The sequence below is a fragment of the Triticum urartu genome, chromosome 4A (genome assembly GCF_056163025.1).
Source record: "Triticum urartu cultivar PI428250 chromosome 4A, HENAU_Tu73, whole genome shotgun sequence".
NCBI lineage: Eukaryota > Viridiplantae > Streptophyta > Magnoliopsida > Poales > Poaceae > Triticum > Triticum urartu.
In genome coordinates, this window is record NC_141876.1 from 143,999,818 (window position 1) to 144,014,188 (window position 14,371).

The following is a 14,371-nucleotide window of genomic DNA, read 5'->3' on the forward strand; positions in this document are numbered from 1 at the left end:
TACCCATATATGCTCAAATCATCTGTGAAGGTCAGAAAATAACGATGCCCGCCATGAGCATCAACACTCATCAGTCCGCATACATCGGTATGTATTACTTCCAATAAGTCTGTTGCTCGTTTCATTGTTCCGGAGAACGGAGCCTTATCATCTTGCCCATGAGGCATGGTTCGCAAGCATCAAGTGATTCCAAAAGCCCATCAGCATGGAGTTTCTTCATGCGCTTTACACCAATATGACCTAAACGGCGGTGCCACAAATAAGTTGCATTATCATTATTAAACTTATATCGTTTGGCTTCAATACTATGAATATGTGTATCACTACTATCAAGATTTAGTAAAAATAGACCACTCATCAAGGGTACATGACCATAAAAGATATTACTCATATAAATAGAACAACCATTATTCTCTGATTTAAATCAATAGCCATATCGCATCAAATGAGCTCCAGATATAATGTTCATGCTTAACGCTGGCACCAAATAACAATTATTCAGGTCTAAAACTAATCCCGAAGGTAGATGTAGAGGTAGTGTGCCGACGGCGATCACATCGACTTTGGAACCATTTCCCACGTGCATCGTCACCTCTTCCTTAGCCAATCTTCTCTTAATTCGTAGCCCCTGTTTCGAGTTGCAAATATTAGAAACAAACCAGTATCAAATACCCAGGCGCTACTGCGAGCATTAGTAAGGTACACATCAATAACATGTATATCAAATATACCTTTACTTTGCCATCCTTCTTATCCACCAAATACTTGGGGCAGTTCCGCTTCCAGTGACCAGTCCCTTTGTAGTAGAAGCACTCAGTCTCAGGCTTAGGTCCAGACTTGGGCTTCTTCACTTGAGCAGTAATGTCATGGAATTGTCACGATAGATGTCCTAGTGAAAGGACTTAGTCGTGGAGCCATCGCAACTAGGAATCTTAAAGGGGTTAATCGGGACAAAGGACACGAGAGGTTTATACTGGTTCGGACCCTTACAGTGAAGGTAAAGCCTAGTCCAGTTGTTGTGGTATTGCTAGGTTTCGATGACCAAGGAGCGAAAACACGCTAGCTTGGCCCTTGATCTGTTTCTTCTCCTAAGCCGCCGCCGGGTCGTCCCCTTATATACACGGATTGACGCCTTGCGGCCTACAGAGTCCCGGCCGGCTCATAGAACGTGTCCGGCTCGGTGACATCTTTTACATGCCTTACTTTACAAGTCTTATTCATACATGGCGGTTTACATTTACGGGCCTTAAGCCGCCTCCGCACTTGGGCCTACTACAAGCCTTATCGTAAACCGTCACCTTGTATACTCTTCGGGCTTCTTTTAAGTAACCCGCCATTGTAATTGACCCAGCCCCTCCTGGGCGGGTCATGCCTGGTAGTCATATCCCCAACATTAGGCCCCAGGTTGATTTGAACTTTGTTCTTGTCAATCTCCAACACTTAGAAAAATCCATCTATCACTGCTGCGAAAGCCTTGTAACCCGCCATGACGTCATCTCCGGATTTTTCGGAAACCCGCCACCATGTCATCTTTAACGGATCTTTATCTTTAATGCCTTTCTGAAAATCAAGGCACCTGGGTAGCTGGATAACCATGTTTCAGCCTCCTCATTTGTTGCGCTCACTTATCAGTCTTTCCTTATAAATAGCCACGACAGGTCTTCTTCTCATTCTCTCCCTTTTCCATCGTCTTCTTCCTCTCGCAACCTTCAGCGCTCGAACTCCGCCGCCGCAACGCTCACCGTCGTCCTCAACCTTGGCCGCTGCATCAACCTGAGTTTGTCCAGAGAAACGGCGGTGATCCTCCGTAGTAGATCTGCGTCCGTAAGTCCTTGCTTTCTCATACCTTAGATCTGCATTAGGGTTTGTGAGTTCTTTCTGTGTTCTTCGTTGTTCATCGCGGATTCTTTGTAGTTTCTCCACCGCATCCTTCTTTGATCTAAAAGAAGCATGGAACTCATGCGGTAGTTGTTTTGCATCCATTTCAGATGCTAGTAGATCCCTTTTCCTTGTACAAAGGCCTCCTTAGAACTGATGAACTCCTCTATGCTGGTTTTTTAGGTCTAGATTTATTTTTGTTTTTTGAACCATCTTGATCCAAAATAGTAGCAAAAACTTGTGAAACTCGTTTATCTTAGTACTTAGTCAATTATGTCTCAGGCAACCTTCGAATATCTTTAGCCCTGGTGGCTTATCATGTCGGCTCATTTTTCCTTCATATATCATTAGCCCTTACTTAAGCCGCCATTACTCATCTATACTATAATCACTTAACCTGTAATTCCACCAACTAATTTGAACCGACAAAATACTTTCTTTTCAGCTCGTCCTTTTCATTATGCCGTCAAAGGCGCCAACAGTCTGCAACTGGGTCCCTTCCACAGTCACTAATAACACTTTGAAGGATTTTGTCACCATCGGATATTTGTCGGAGAAGAACATTATGTCCTATCGTGCTCCTGACCCGGCCGAAGAACGACCTCAGCCCAAAGACAGTGAAGTCATCATCTTTACTGATCACATGAACCGGGGTTTTTCACCACTCGAATCAAAGTTCTTCAGAGATGTTCTGCATTTTTTCAAGCTTCATCCACAAGATCTTGGACCCAACTCCATATCCAACATCTGCAATTTTCAAGTTCTCTATGAGGTTTATCTTCAAGAAGAACCTACTGTTGAACTCTTCAGAGAGTACTTCTATTTGAACCGCCAGAATGAATGCACCAACGGCCTTAGCTTGGAACTTGGTGGAATCTCGATTCAGCACCGACAGGGTGCTGTCTTTCCCTTAGTAGTCTTACCAAGCCATCCCAAGGATTGGAACCAAACTTGGTTTTATTGCAAAGACACGTCGCTAGCTGATGAAAGACCAATGCCGGGTTATCGCGCGGAGCGTCTTGACTTTAAGTTTGTGCTCCCTGACAAGCTTACTACTGCTGAACGCAAGAAGCTTATCCCATCCATCAAAAGGATTCAAGCCTTATTGGGAAACGGCCTAACTGGAGTTGATCTGATCCGTTGTTGGATCGCATGGCGGGTCATCCCTCTGAGCCGCCGCTCTGCCTTGATGTATACCTATGCCGGAGGACCAGATGACCCTTTGCATCATAGCTCTTTGCAACTGACTAAAGAAGCCATTGTTGAAATGTCAACCACCCTCGTAAACAGTAAATACGAGGACTGCAGTAAAGTTGGATTGAATCATTTCTGCAAACTTAACCCGGCACCAGAGGTAAATCCCCTTGACCCACTTTTTCCTTCAGTAGTTAAGTACTTGCATGACTTTTAACCTGTTATCTGCCTACAGGCAAAATCTAACTTTTGGAAGGCAAAATAGGATCATGAAGCTGCTAAGAAGGCTAGAGCCGCCGCCATAGCCGCCAAGAAGACAACCCGAAAGTCCAAGAAGAAAAGAACTGCTTCTGATATGTTCAAGCTGGATGATGTTTCTGAGTCGGAGGTAGCCCTTGACTCTCTTGGACTGTTTTTTAACAACCTTATTGACACTGACTATTGCCAGGACGACATGGGGGCTAGCCAGGTAGTAGAAGAAGAGGTAACTATTTCCTCCGACTCAGAACCTTTGCCAAGACAGAAACCACGACTGGTAACACGAAAAGTAAGGTTTTCACACCCTTTGGCTTATTTGGATCCTCATTTTCTTTTGAAAAAGTAGCAACATGAGAGCCGCCGTCAGGACCGGACCAATGACGACAATGAATTGCTCTCCGGCTTACCAAAGACTCCTCGGAAACGCCAGAATGAGGTTTCTTTCACCTTTGACTTTTGCTTTTGTCAATGAATCTTCTTCCTTTCTCTTTTAAATTGTGATTTTACTTTTGCGGGAGGTCTCTCGTTCTTCTGGTGATTCTTCACAGACTCAATTTCCGGCTTTCAAGACTGCCCATGGGTAAACAAAATTATCTTTCTTCTGCATCTTTAAATCTGTATCATTATACTGACTCATGAAATTCTTCTTAGCGGTCAAGCAAAACCCAAGAAAGCCAGGGTGGCTAAGTCGGCGGAAGACCCGAAAGACCTTGCTCCTGAACCGGCAATACCAACTCCTGCTCCTGAACAATCTGAAGCACCAGAATACCTTCCTGTCAACATTCGATCAGACCTTCTTGAGCCGTCAGCTAATGAGACCATTCTCAATCCATCCACCATTGGGCCGTCCAGCTCAGCCAACCCACCGGCGCCTTCTGACAATGACGTTCTAATCACTGGTAGTAGATTCGTTGAGCAGGGCAATCCAACTGTACTGGCCAGGCACTCTGCCAAACAAGAGGCTTTGGAAAGGCAGAAAGTGTGGTTCGACGTCTCTCACTATGCTCACCTGAGTGTTAGTGACATGCTATCTGGATACCTTAGTCATGTTCATTCCAGCCGTGACTCTGAAATTGAGATGGTCAAACAGCTGCAACTGAAATATGAGGTATGCTCTCCGACTTTCATTAGTTTACATATACTCTGCCAGCCCCCAAGTCTCCAGATTATGATGAACCTGAATGATCTGTAGACTTATGATATAGGTTGATGCTTTTGTCTTAGATTTTCCCTAAATCCAGCGGATTAGCATAAATTTCACCTGTAGTCCCCAAGGGCTGGCTTAATTCATCATGAATGAACCGGTACTTGACTTCATAGCTATCTTGAATTAGTCCAAATAAATGTTGTTATCCGGCTCAGGATGAAAAAACTTTCTTAATATCATGCATTAGCCCCCAAGTGCCAAGCGTTGTTATTTGTAAAACACTTGGGACTTTAATCATAGAAGAGTCATTTGTGCATTTAAAAATTGCTTTGGCAGACATTAGCCCCCAAGTGCCGAGTGGTGTTGCATTGCAAAGTACTTGGGACTTTAATCGTTATGATCTTTATTGGAATAAATGTTTGACACACCTGGGCATGTCTTGTAGACCGCCATCACTGAATTCGGTTCTCAACTGACTGATGCAAAGACCCGGTTGGTGGCTCAAGAGATTGAGATAAAGAATGCCGACTCCAAACTCCAATTGAGCCTATCTGAAGCAGAGAAACTGAAGACCAGTTTCGATGTGGAGAAAAAATCTTGGGCTGATGAAAAAACCTTGCTGGTACAGCGTGCCGAGACAGCCGAGGCGGCTCTCAAGGAGGTTACCACTGAGCTCACCGGTTTAAAAAATCATGTGTCTCAGATGGTCTCTGCAATCTTTGGTGAGTCGTTGCATTACTTACTGAAACTCTATTTTTGCCAGATATATGAGCCGCCTGCTTAACCTTTTAAAATACTCGTAGGTCCCCGGAGCAGCAATCTGAGCCAAAACAGCTTGATAAAACTCAAGGCGGTTTACACCCTGGTGGAGCAACTGTACACTGGAGCTCAACGGGCGCTTGTCATTATTTCCCCAGCCAACCAAGGACCAAACCTATTGAGTGATGTCTTGAAGAAATTATATATCTTACCTGCCAGATTCCAATAGGTCAAGAGGTCTTGCGCAAGAGCCGGAGCTCTAACTGCTCTAAGCCACTCCAAAGCCTGGGTGCCGGAACTAGACCTGGCAGATGTAGCCAAGGGGTATCCCAGCCTTAAGGAAGACGGGACCCCATTTTATCAAGATGATTTTGCTGCTTGTGTGAGGGGAGTTCGTCCTCAGGCTACTATCCTTGGCGATGAGACCAATATTGATAAGTATCAACCGGGTTTTGATGTTGAGAATAAAAAGATGGCGACTCCATCGTATAAAGTGACAGATATTATCCCGCCGGTTCGCCAACACACCTTTGCCCCAGAAATTGACCCTTCTGGTCTAATTGATGATGAAGTTGAGTTTGTTGCTCTTCATTGCTTTGATTGGTCCAAGCCCAGCTTCCAACCAGTGGAGGGAGATGAACCGGCGAGGAAGGAGTCATAATCGTCCAAAATAATCCGGCCAAGACTTAATGAACCGGCCTTAGCTTAACATCTGCTTAGGAGAAAAACAGTTTTAACCTTTTGGGCTTCCAACACCTTGTAATAGCCTATCTTGAAACTGCATGTTCTGCCTATGCCGTCGTGCATATTATACTGCGTACGACTGTTTTTATCCATCATGTCAATATATGCTTTATATCCTTTCTCAAATCTGTAGCGTTTAAACCTGTTCCTGTATGTAAAAGATGAGAAACTGTCCTGGCGGTTTATCGCTGGACGGGTCAAAACACCCAATACATAACTATGAAATTACCATAGCGGAATAATCAGGGCCAGATGTAAAGATAAACAAGGCTGAAAAGCCTTTGATTAAAGAAAAAACACAGATAAGTCTGTTTATGAACGGCAATGTCATACATGTGTTCTTTGATTCCGGACTGCCGGCTTATGGGACCCGGACAGTAAGGGTGACAACCCAATCGTTTTAGAAGTCAATACCTTCATATGCCTGATGACTGTTATACATTGTCAACTTATTGTCAAAGAACCAAGCTGGTTTAAATTAAAACCATACTTATAGTTAGATTCCATACAACAAAAAACCAGTAAAATAAAAGAGCATCTTTCAAACAATGTAAATCAAGCATCAAGAAAAAATTTGGAGGCTTCTGATTCGAATACGATCAGTAAACCGGACCAAAGGGGTTAAGCTAGGATTCGAATACGATCATGTAGCCCCCAGTGGATTTGGCGTTGCGCCGATCAAGAGGGTACCGACATCTATGTTCTCTTTGGTTCGAATACGACCTATGTTTGAACAAGAAGCCCCCAAATGACCTTGAGAGGTTTTTAAGGACCCTGATTCGAATACGATCCAAGTCAGACCCAAAAGGGGTTAAGCTATGATTCGGATACGATCAAGAAGCCCCCTAGTGAGTTTGGCTTTGCGCCGATCAAGAGGGTTATGATAGCTATGTTCTCTTTGGTTCGAATACAACCTATGTTTGACAAGGAAGCCCCTAGTGACCATGAGGTTTTAACGGCTAGATTCGAATACGATCATGAGCCGGACCAAAAGGGTTAAGCTAAATTCGAATACAATCAACCTCCACTTGGTCATCTTATACTTAAGATAAAAAAAGATATGTGATCATTAAGGCAAAAAGGACAGAGGTCCTGCTTTATTATTTATCATAATATATACAACGTCAAAGTATGTACATTATGAGAGCCGGTGGCTCAAGTGTAGTAGGGCCGAAGTTGAGCAATATTCCACGGCCGGCGGGTCTCTTCCTCCGACTTACGTGAGTCTTTGTGCTCTCGAAATCGATAAGGTAGTATGACCCGTTATTCAAGTTCTTGCTGACCACAAAGCATCCTTCCCAAGGTGGAGATAGCTTGTGCGCATCAGACTGATCCTGGATGAGCCGGAGCACCAAATCACCTTCTTGAAAGGTTCTTGACTTAACCCGGCGGCTATGATAACGGCGCAGGTCCTATTGGTAAATCGCTGAGTGGGCTGCTGCTAAGTCACGCTCTTCATCCAATAAATTAAGCGCATCCTGACGGGCTTGTTCGTTATCAGCTTCAACGTAAGCCGCCACTCGGGGCGAGTCATGACGGATGTCACTGGGCAGGACTGCCTCTGCTCCATAGACCATGAAGAAAGGCGTATAACTCGTGGATCTGTTAGGGGTAGTATTGATACTCCATATCACAGAGGGTAACTCTTCCACCCAACAACCCGACGTCCATTGTAAAGGGACCATAAGCCGGGGTTTTAGACCTTTCAGGATTTCCTGATTGACTCTTTCAGCTTGACCATTGGATTGGGAGTGAGCTACTAATGAAACATCAAGCCGGATATGTTCTCGTTGACAGCACTCTTCCATAGCTCCTTGGGACAGGTTGGTGCCATTGTGAGTAATAATGTTGTGTGGAAAACCAAAACGAAAGATCACTTTCTTCATAAATTGAACCGCCGTGGCCGCATCACACTTACTGACCGGCTCTGCCTCAACCCATTTTGTGAACTTGTACACTGCCACCAAAAGGTGCGTCTTTTTATCTTTGAATCCTTTGAAAGGTCCAACCATATCAAGCCCCCAGACTGCAAATGGCCAAGTAATTGGAATCATCCGCAATTCCTGAGCCGGCACGTGCGCCCGTCGTGCGAATTTTTGACACCCATCGCACCTACTGACCAGATCCTCTGCATCAGCGTGAGCCGTTAGCCAGTAAAAACCATGACGGAAAGCCTTGGCCACAAGAGACTTTGAACCGGCATGATGGCCACAATCTCCTTCATGGATCTCACGAAGAATTTCTTGACCTTCTTCAGGAGAGACACAACGTTGAAACGCTCCGGTGACACTGCGATAATACAACTCACCATTGGAAATTGTCATTAACTTGGACCACCGGGTTATCTGTCTAGCCAAGGTCTCATCCTCCAGCAACTCACCCTGCCAAATACGGCACCGTCCAATCTGGAATGACATGAAGAGCCGCCACCAATTGTGCTTCCGGGTCTGGAACAGCCAAGTCTTCCTCTGTAGGCAACTTGACAGAAGGGTTATGAAGAACATCTAAAAAAGTGTTAGGTGGCCCCAGCTTACGCTGAGATCCCAACCGGCTTAAAGCATCAGCTGCCTCGTTCTTTCTGCGGCCAATGTGCTCCACTTGATAACCCTTGAAGTGTCCAGCAACAGCGTCAACCTCACGGTGATAAGCCGCCATGAGAGGATCCTTGGAATCCCACTTGCCTGATACTTGCTGAGCCACCGAATCTGAGTCACCAAGGCACCGTACCCGGCTTAAACTCATTTCTTTAGCCATTCGAAGACCATGGAGTAAAGCCTCATATTCAGCTGTGTTGTTAGTACAAGGAAACATCAACCGCAACACATAACAAAACTTGTCACCTCGAGGGGAAGTTAAAACAACTCCAGCCCCCGAGCCCTCCAATTGCCTAGACCCATCAAAATGAATCGTCCAATATGTGTCGTCTGGCTTCTCTTTAGGTATTTGCAACTCCATCCAATCGTTAATGAAATCCACCAGTGCTTGAGATTTGATGGCTGTATGTGGCACGTACTTTAAACCATGAGACCCAAGTTCAATGGCCCACTTGGCGACTCGTCCCTTGGCTTCTCTATTTTGAATAATATCAACTAAAGGAGCAGAGCTAACCACAGTGCTAGGATGACCCTAAAAGTAATGCTTAAGCTTCCGGCTCGCCATGAACACCCCGTAAACGAGTTTCTGCCAATGTGGGTATCTCTGTTTGGACTCAATGAGTACCTCACTGACGTAGTAAACCGGCCGCTGAACCAGATATTCCTTACCAGCCTCCTTGCGTTCTACAACAATGGCCACACTCACAACACGTGTGTTAGCGGCCACATATAACAACCGTGGCTCTTTATCAACGGGAGCAGCAAGAACCGGTGACTCAGTGAGCTGTCTTTTCAGATCTTCAAAGGCAGAGTTAGCAGCATCACTCTAGACAAAATCATTTGTTTTCTTCATCATTTTATATAATGACATAGCCTTCTCACCTAGCTGGCTTATGAAACAGCTTAAAGCTGCAACACGACCTGCCAACCGCTGAACGTCATTGATGCACGCCGGCTTAGCCAAAGACGTAATCGCCTTGATTTTCTCCGGGTTAGCCTCAATGCCCCTGTTAGACACCAAGAAACCCAAAAGCTTGCCTGCTGGTTGATACGTCTCCAACGTATCTATAATTTTTGATTGCTCCATGCTATATTATCTACTGTTTTGGACATTATTGGGCTTTATTATCCACTATTATATTATTTTTGGGACTAACCTATTAACCGGAGGCCCAGCCTAGAATTGTTGTTTTTTTTGCCTATTTTAGGGTTTCAAAGAAAAGGAATATCAAACGGAGTTCAAACGGAATGAAACCTTCGGGAACGTGATTTTCTCACCGAATATGATCCAGGAGACTTGGAACCCATGTCAAGAAACAAAGGAGGAGGCCACGAGGTAGGGGTGCGCCTACCCCCCCCAGGCGCGCCCTCCACCCTCGTGGGGCCCCTGTTGCTCCACCGACGTACTCCTTCCTCCTATATATACCTACGTACCCCCAAACGATCAGATACGGAGCCAAAACCCTAATTCCACTGCCGTAACTTCCTGTATCCACGAGATCCCATCTTGGGGCCTGTTCTGGAGCTCCGCCGGAGGGGGTATCCATCACGGAGGGCTTCTACATCAACACCATAGCCTCTCCGATGAAGTGTGAGTAGTTTACCTCAGACCTTCGGGTCCATAGTTATTAGCTAGATGGCTTCTTCTCTCTTTCTGGATCTCAATACAATGTTCTCCCCCTCTCTTGTGGAGATCTATTCGATGTAATCTTCTTTTTGCGGTGTGTTTGTTGAGACCAATGAATTATGGGTTTATGATCAAGTCTATCTATGAACAATATTTGAATCTTCTCTGAATTCTTTTATGTATGATTGGTTATGTTTGCAAGTCTCTTCGAATTATCAGTTTGGTTTGGCCTACTAGATTGATCTTTCTTGCAATGGGAGAAGTGCTTAGCTTTGGGTTCAATCTTGCGGTGTCCTTTCCCGGTGACAGCAGGGGCAACAAGGCACGTATTGTATTGTTGCCATCGAGGATAACAAGATGGTTTTTTTATCATATTGCATGAATTTATCCCTCTACATCATGTCATCTTGCTTAAGGTGTTACTTTGTTTTCATTTACTTAATACTCTAGATGCATGCTGGATAGCGGTCGATGAGTGGAGTAATAGTAGTAGATGCAGGCAGGAGTCGGTCTACTTGTCTCGGACGTGATGCCTATATAAATGATCATACCTAGATATTCTCATAACTATGCTCAATTCTGTCAATTGCTCAACAGTAATTCGTTCACCCACCGTAGAATACTTATGCTCTTGAGAGAAGCCACTAGTGAAACCTATGGCCCCCAGGTCTATCTTCATCATATTAACCTTCCAATACTTAGTTATTTCCTTTGCTTTTATTTTACTTTGCATGTTTATCATAAAAATACCAAAAATATTATCTTATCATATCTATCAGATCTCACTCTCGTAAGTGACCATGAAGGGATTGACAACCCCTTATCGTGTTGGTTGCGAGGAGTTATTTGCTTTGTGTAGGTACTAGGGGACGCGCGCGCTACCTCCTACTAGATTGATACCTTGGTTCTCAAAACTGAGGGAAATACTTACGCTACTTTGCTGCATCATCCCTTCCTCTTCGGGGAAATCCAACACAGTGCTCAAGAGGTAGCAAGAAGGATTTCTGGCGCCGTTGCTGGGGAGGTTCGTGCAAGTCAAGATTTGACTTGCAACAATGAGGCATTTCTGGCGTCTACGCAAAAGTCAACATACCAAGTAGCCATCACAATCCTTATCTCCCGTATTACATTATTTGCCATTTGCCTCTTGTTTTCCTCTCCCCCACTTCACCCTTGTCGTTTTATTCGCCTTCTCTCTCTATCCTCCCTCTCTTTCTCTATTTGCCTCTTTTTGCCCGCTTGCTTTTTGTTTGCTTGTGTGTTGGATTGCTTGCTTGTCATGATGGCTAAAGATAACACTAAATTGTGTGAATTTACCAATACCAACAACAATGATTTTATTAGCACTCCAATTGCTCCTCTTACTGATGTTGAATCTTGTGAAATTAATGTCGCTTTGCTGAATCTTGTTATGAAAGATCTGTTCTCCGGCCTTCCTAGTGAAGATGCCGCTACCCATCTAAATAGCTTTGTTGATTTGTGTGATATGCAAAAGAAGAAAGATGTGGATAACGATATTGTTAAATTGAAGCCATTTCCTTTTTCGCTTAGAGATCGTGCTAAGCTTGGTTTTCGTCTTTGCCTAAAAATAGTACTGATTCTTGGAACAAGTGCAAAGATGCTTTTATCTCTAAGTATTTTCCTCCCGCTAAGATCATCTCCCTTAGAAACGATATTATGAATTTTAAGCAACTTCATCATGAACATGTTTCACAAGCTTGGGAGAGGATGAAATTAATGATACGTAATTGCCCTACTCATGGTTTGAATTTGTGGATGATTATACAAATTTTGTATGCCGGATTGAATTTTGCTTCTAGAAATCTTTTAGATTTGGCTGCGGGGGGCACTTTTATGGAAATCACTTTAGGAGAAGCTACTAAACTCCTAGATAATATTATGGTTAATTATTCTCAATGGCATACTGAAAGATCTACTAATAAAAAGGTGCATGTGATAGAAGAAATTAATGTTTTGAGTGGAAAGATGGATGAACTTATGAAATTATTTGCTAGTAAGAGTGTTTCTTCTGATCCTAATGATATGCCCTTGTCTACTTTGATTCAGAATAATAATGAATCTATGTATGTGAATTTTGTTTGTAGGAATAATTTTGGTAACAACGCGTATAGAGGAAATTTTAATCCTAGGCCTTATCCTAGTAATCCCTCTAATAATTATGGTAATTCCTACAACAATTCTTATGGAAATTATAATAAGATGCCCTCTGATTTTGAATCTAATATTAAATAATTTATTACTTCGCAAAAGAATTTCAGTGCTTTGATTGAAGAAAAATTGCTTAAGATTGATGATTTGGCAAGGAACGTTGATATAATTTCTCTTGATGTTGATTCTTTGAAACTTAGATCTATTCCACCTAAGCATGATATCAATGAGTCTCTTAAAGCCATGAGAATTTCCATTGATGAGTGCAAAGAAAGAACCGCTAGGATGCGTGCTAAGAAAGATGCCTTTATAAGAGCGTGTTCTTCTAGTTCCTATCAAAATAAAGATGAAGATCTGAAAGTTATTGATGTGTCCCTTATTAAATCTTTGTTTTGCAATATGAATCTCAATAATGATGGGACTGAATATGATCCACCTTTACCTAGAAGGCGTTCCAAAAATTCGGAGTTTTTAGATCTTGATGCTAAAATTGATGAAAGTGGGATTGAAGAAATTAAAACCCTAGATGTTGCTAAACCCACTATTTTGGATTTCAAGGAATTTAATTATGAAAATTGTTCTTTGATTGATTGTATTTCCTTGTTGCAATTCGTGTTAAATTCTCCTCATGCTTATAGTCAAAATAAAGAATTTACTAAACATATCGTTGATGCCTTGATGCAATCTTATGAAGAAAAACTCGAATTGGAAGTGTCTATCCCTAGAAAACTTTATGATGAGTGGGAACCAACTATTAAAATTAAGATTAAAGATCATGAGTTCTATGCTTTATGTGATTTGGGTGCTAGTGTTTCCATGATTCTAAAGACTTTGTGTGATTTGTTAGGTTTCCGTGATTTTGATGATTGCTCTCTAAACTTGCACCTTGCGGATTCCACTATTAAGAAACGTATGGGAAGAATTAATGATGTTCTTATTGTTGCAAATAGGAATTATGTGTCCGTAGATTTTATCGTTCTTGACATAGATTGCAATCCTTCATGTCCTATTATTCTTGGTAGACCTTTCCTTAGAACGATTGGTGCAATTATTGATATGAAGGAAGGAAATATTAGATTCAAATTTCCTTATGAATCTATTATGAGAGCCACTTATGGATTGAAGGAAATATGCCCTAGAGGCAATAATAAAGTTATTATCTATTTCCTTATTTCATGATAAATGTTTATTATTCATGCTAGAATTGTATTAACCGGAAACATAATACATGTCTGAATACATAGACAAACAGAGTGTCACTAGTATGCCTCTACTTGACTAGCTCATTGATCAAAGACGGTTAAGTTTCCTAACCATAGACATGAGTTGTCATTTGATTAACGGGATCACATCATTAGGAGAATGATGTGATTGAGTTGACCCATTCCGTTAGCTTAGCACGTGATCGTTTAGTTTTGTTGCTATTGCTTTCTTCATGACTTATACATGTTCCTATGACTATGAGATTATGCAACTCCCATTTACCGAAGGAACACTTTGTGTGCTACCAAACGTCACAACGTAACTGGGTGATTATAAAGGTGCTCTACAGGTGTCTCCAAAGGTACTTGTTGGGTTGGCGTATTTCGAGATTAGGATTTGTCACTCCGATTGTCGGAGAGGTATCTCTGGGCCCACTCGGTAATGCACATCACTATAAGCCTTGCAAGCATTGCAACTAATGAGTTAGTTGCGGGATGATTTATTACGGAACGAGTAAAGAGACTTGCCGGTAACGATATTGAACTAGGTATTGAGATACCGACGATCGAATCTCGGGCAAGTAACATACCGATGACAAAGGGAACAACGTATGTTGTTATGCGGTCTGACCGATAAAGATCTTCGTAGAATATGTAGGAGCCAATATGGGCATCCAGGTCCCGCTATTCATTATTGACAAGAGAGGTGTCTCGGTCATGTCTACATAGTTCTCGAACCCGTAGAGTCTGCACGCCTAACGTTCGTTGACGATATAGTACTATGAGTTATGTATGTTGG

General features: G+C 42.8%; 1 protein-coding gene across 1 annotated transcript; it reads left to right on the forward strand.

The window, feature by feature from the left end:
- The first annotated feature begins 2,872 nt into the window (after positions 1–2,872).
- Positions 2,873–4,522, forward strand: LOC147975168 (uncharacterized). The gene is made up of 6 exons (XM_087520304.1): positions 2,873–3,232; positions 3,338–3,460; positions 3,521–3,556; positions 3,677–3,766; positions 3,834–3,910; positions 3,982–4,522. The coding sequence occupies exons 1-6, from the start codon at positions 2,873–2,875 to the stop codon at positions 4,520–4,522; spliced, it is 1,227 nt and encodes a 408-aa protein (XP_087376430.1).
- The last annotated feature ends 9,849 nt before the right edge of the window (positions 4,523–14,371 follow it).